The sequence below is a fragment of the Lathyrus oleraceus genome, chromosome 3 (genome assembly GCF_024323335.1).
Source record: "Lathyrus oleraceus cultivar Zhongwan6 chromosome 3, CAAS_Psat_ZW6_1.0, whole genome shotgun sequence".
Classification (NCBI taxonomy): domain Eukaryota; kingdom Viridiplantae; phylum Streptophyta; class Magnoliopsida; order Fabales; family Fabaceae; genus Lathyrus; species Lathyrus oleraceus.
Genome location: NC_066581.1, coordinates 76,065,736 through 76,068,852, shown reverse-complemented (window position 1 = coordinate 76,068,852; position 3,117 = coordinate 76,065,736). Strand labels below are relative to the sequence as shown.

Sequence of the window (3,117 nt, the reverse complement as noted above, 5' to 3'; positions counted from 1 at the left end):
AGAGAGCTTTTGAAAAAGTTCATCCTAAAACTTGAGGCTAATTCAAATCTCCAGAGAATAGTCTTAATGTACCGGATATTATCTATGGAGAGCTTAGCCAGAATAATTGTGTTATTTATTTGTCAAGCTATGGATCTAGGCTGACTAAGGATCGCCACTTATTTAAATCGATGAATTTGCTAATAAATTTGAAAGAAAAATTACTTGTTAAACTTTAAAAATTATTATGATCTGTCCATTTATCTATTGGTGTTGTAATGTGATAGCTACAAAAGTTCCGGTCTAGATGATGTTAACTTTGGTTTTGTGATAGAGTTTTGGAGTATCGTTAAAATATACTATATGAGATTATATGAGATTTTATGAATGAGTTACATGCAAATGAACACAGATCTCAGCAGGAATCCATAATCATAAATTGACATTGATATATAATTACATCAATCACTTCGAGGTGTAAGTAATCCAACAACTAAAAACTCAACTTCAAATATACAAGTATCTTCCACCAAAAATCCATTATTCGGATTTTTTAGTTTAGTCAAAGTCAAGAATAGTCTAGACCCCCACACTAAATTTGAGCTGGAGAATTTGCGATTAACTGCAATAGAAATTAGATTAAGTTAAAATAACAAGCTTAAGACTTGATTAGAAATGCAACAATCATTAAGAAAACATATACAAGCTTACATTTTCGTTGAGCATTTTGGCCACTGATTTGATCTTTGGCACGAAGAGTGCAATCCACAACAAGTTTAGTGTTAGCTGGAAGAGTTGAAGCATCCAAAGCTAAAAATAATGAAACGCATACACCCTTTCCTTCAACTACTCCATTAGGGTATAACAGAAGCTTCCTAGTAAAAACAAACAAATAACTTATATGAAAAGTTGATGTATAGGGTTTAAGGTAGAAAAATGAGAGAAGCATTTAACTATTTACGTACCATTTATAGTCTCCTCCACCTACAAAGGATTCAGACTCATACTTGTCTAAATTTGCAGACGAAAATTTGCTAAATTTCCAGCTATGTGAAACCTTGGAAGATTCTTGTATCATTGATAAGCAATCGCCTTTATTCGTGGTCTTGATGATGAAAACCTCGGCTCCGAAAACGCAATCATCGTCATTCAGATATCCATTTGAAGGGTCAAGAAATGTTTCAAGGCTGATGAATTTTGAGATACCCCATTCTGTTTTCATGACATGAAAACGCCTAACAGTTGCATCTGCATGAAGTTTATTATTTTATGAGGACTAAAAATTACTCGATTCTGATAAATTTAGTGTTACATTGATAAGTATAATTGTGTTACCTTGTGTTGTAACATACTCGTCGTCATTATAATTATATGCAGAAAAGTTTATAATCGCGTTGAGTTCCCAATCATTAGGTAATGAAGTTGGATCCACCAGCGTCAAATAAATAGAAACATGACCTTGTCCATTTCCTTTTAGATTTCCAGTTGGGTAAATAGATAGACTCCTAACTCGTGCAATGTTCAGACACCAGACATATTTTCAATATAAAGCGCGCCGATGTGTGTATTAAAATTTATATGATAAAAGTAAAAGATAGGAGGGATACTTCATTTTAAGACGAAAAATAATTTGCATACCATTTATGACCTCCTGCTTCAAACTCTTCTGAGACACATTTTTCAATGGATGCCTTTGAAAGCAATGAGAATGACTGAATTTTGAATGTGTAATGACTTGGTGGAGCTTTTCGGCCTATAAAAAACATATATAGATAATCAAAAAATCAGTTAATTAACAGAATCCAAAACACAGAAAGAGTAGATTGTTATGAATCACCTTTCATGGGTGTGGTAGACAACACCTGATCAACAATTTTCATCTCCGTGATTGACTTGGTAGGCATTCTAGGGAAGAACTGAGGAGGGTTTTTATTCTGGATTTTGGTGTTTTCTTAAAGATTTTAACCTTCACTGATTCTGTATAATTTATTCAGTTTTATATTGTTAACAAGGAAGGGGTTGTTTGTGATTCATTTGGTTGTATTTGCACATTATATATACCTTAATTAATCTTTATAGTTTTGATCAAATGATCATTTCATATGACACACTATCCTTTTCTTGTTGTCGTAGAAACGATGAGAAATTATTTGAATGTTGCAGCAGAATCAAGTATACTTTTCTTCAATGCATTTTAAATATTTTCCTTGAACTTTGGCTATAATTGGATTTGCTTTCACTCTTTGCGATTTGTTTGATTTATTAAGCTGTATTTACACAGAACCGCGTCATGTTCTTCAAATTTTCCTGACAATTAGCTTTGCAGTATGGAAATGTGTAGTGAATCAGGCTATCCAAAAAATTCATAGAATCGAACTGAACCAAATAACCAAACTGAAATTATTTTATTCACTTATTGAATCGAACCATAATTTATGAAACAGTTCACTAACCAAACCGAATTACGATTAATTGAACCAAAACTTACTGAACCAAACCAAAATTAACTAATCAAATCTTATGGCATGGTTTGGTATAGACTCAGCTTTTTAAAAAAAATTATTTTCATTCTATGTAGTATTATAGCCTTGCTTTACGGTAAACATTAAGCAATTATGATCTCATTCCAGCTGCTTTCATTTTGTGAATTTAATATTGAGTTCAATAAAAAGTACTTAAGCTGTTTTTTTTTTATATAAATTTAGTATATTATTTAAATCAATTATAAAAATGGTTTGATTTAACAGTTTAACAACAATAACCATAAAAAGATAACTAAAGAGTGGTCTCCTATATCATCTTCAATATCTTTAAGGCAAGACGATTATTCCTTGATCTCATCAACCTAAGAATACTCTACATATAGATTTACATTTGAGAACATAGAAATAGAGGGGTGAAAATACATTATATAAAATACATGATATAATAACACCAAACGGCAACATAAATCACAACATACAACATTACATTATCTTACAATATTTCATAGAATCATTCGACCACTACTATAAGAAACACATCTAACATCGGACACGAAATGCATTTAACTTAGGTTACTTAGACGAAGTAACGAAAGACGTCATGAAAAACACCACTTTACCCCTCCATTATTAAAAAGTCGAGGGATAAAGTTAT

The 3,117-nt window shown here is 31.5% G+C and overlaps 1 protein-coding gene across 1 annotated transcript; it reads right to left on the bottom strand.

Annotated features, from left to right (window-relative positions):
* Positions 1–397: 397 nt before the first annotated feature.
* On the bottom strand, positions 398–2,001 carry LOC127132695 (uncharacterized). Its single transcript, XM_051061661.1, has 6 exons — positions 1,817–2,001; positions 1,618–1,732; positions 1,315–1,484; positions 945–1,227; positions 691–854; positions 398–601 (listed from the first exon to the last, which is right to left on the bottom strand). The coding sequence occupies exons 1-6, from the start codon at positions 1,881–1,883 to the stop codon at positions 441–443; spliced, it is 960 nt and encodes a 319-aa protein (XP_050917618.1). The 5' UTR covers positions 1,884–2,001; the 3' UTR covers positions 398–440.
* Positions 2,002–3,117: the final 1,116 nt, after the last annotated feature.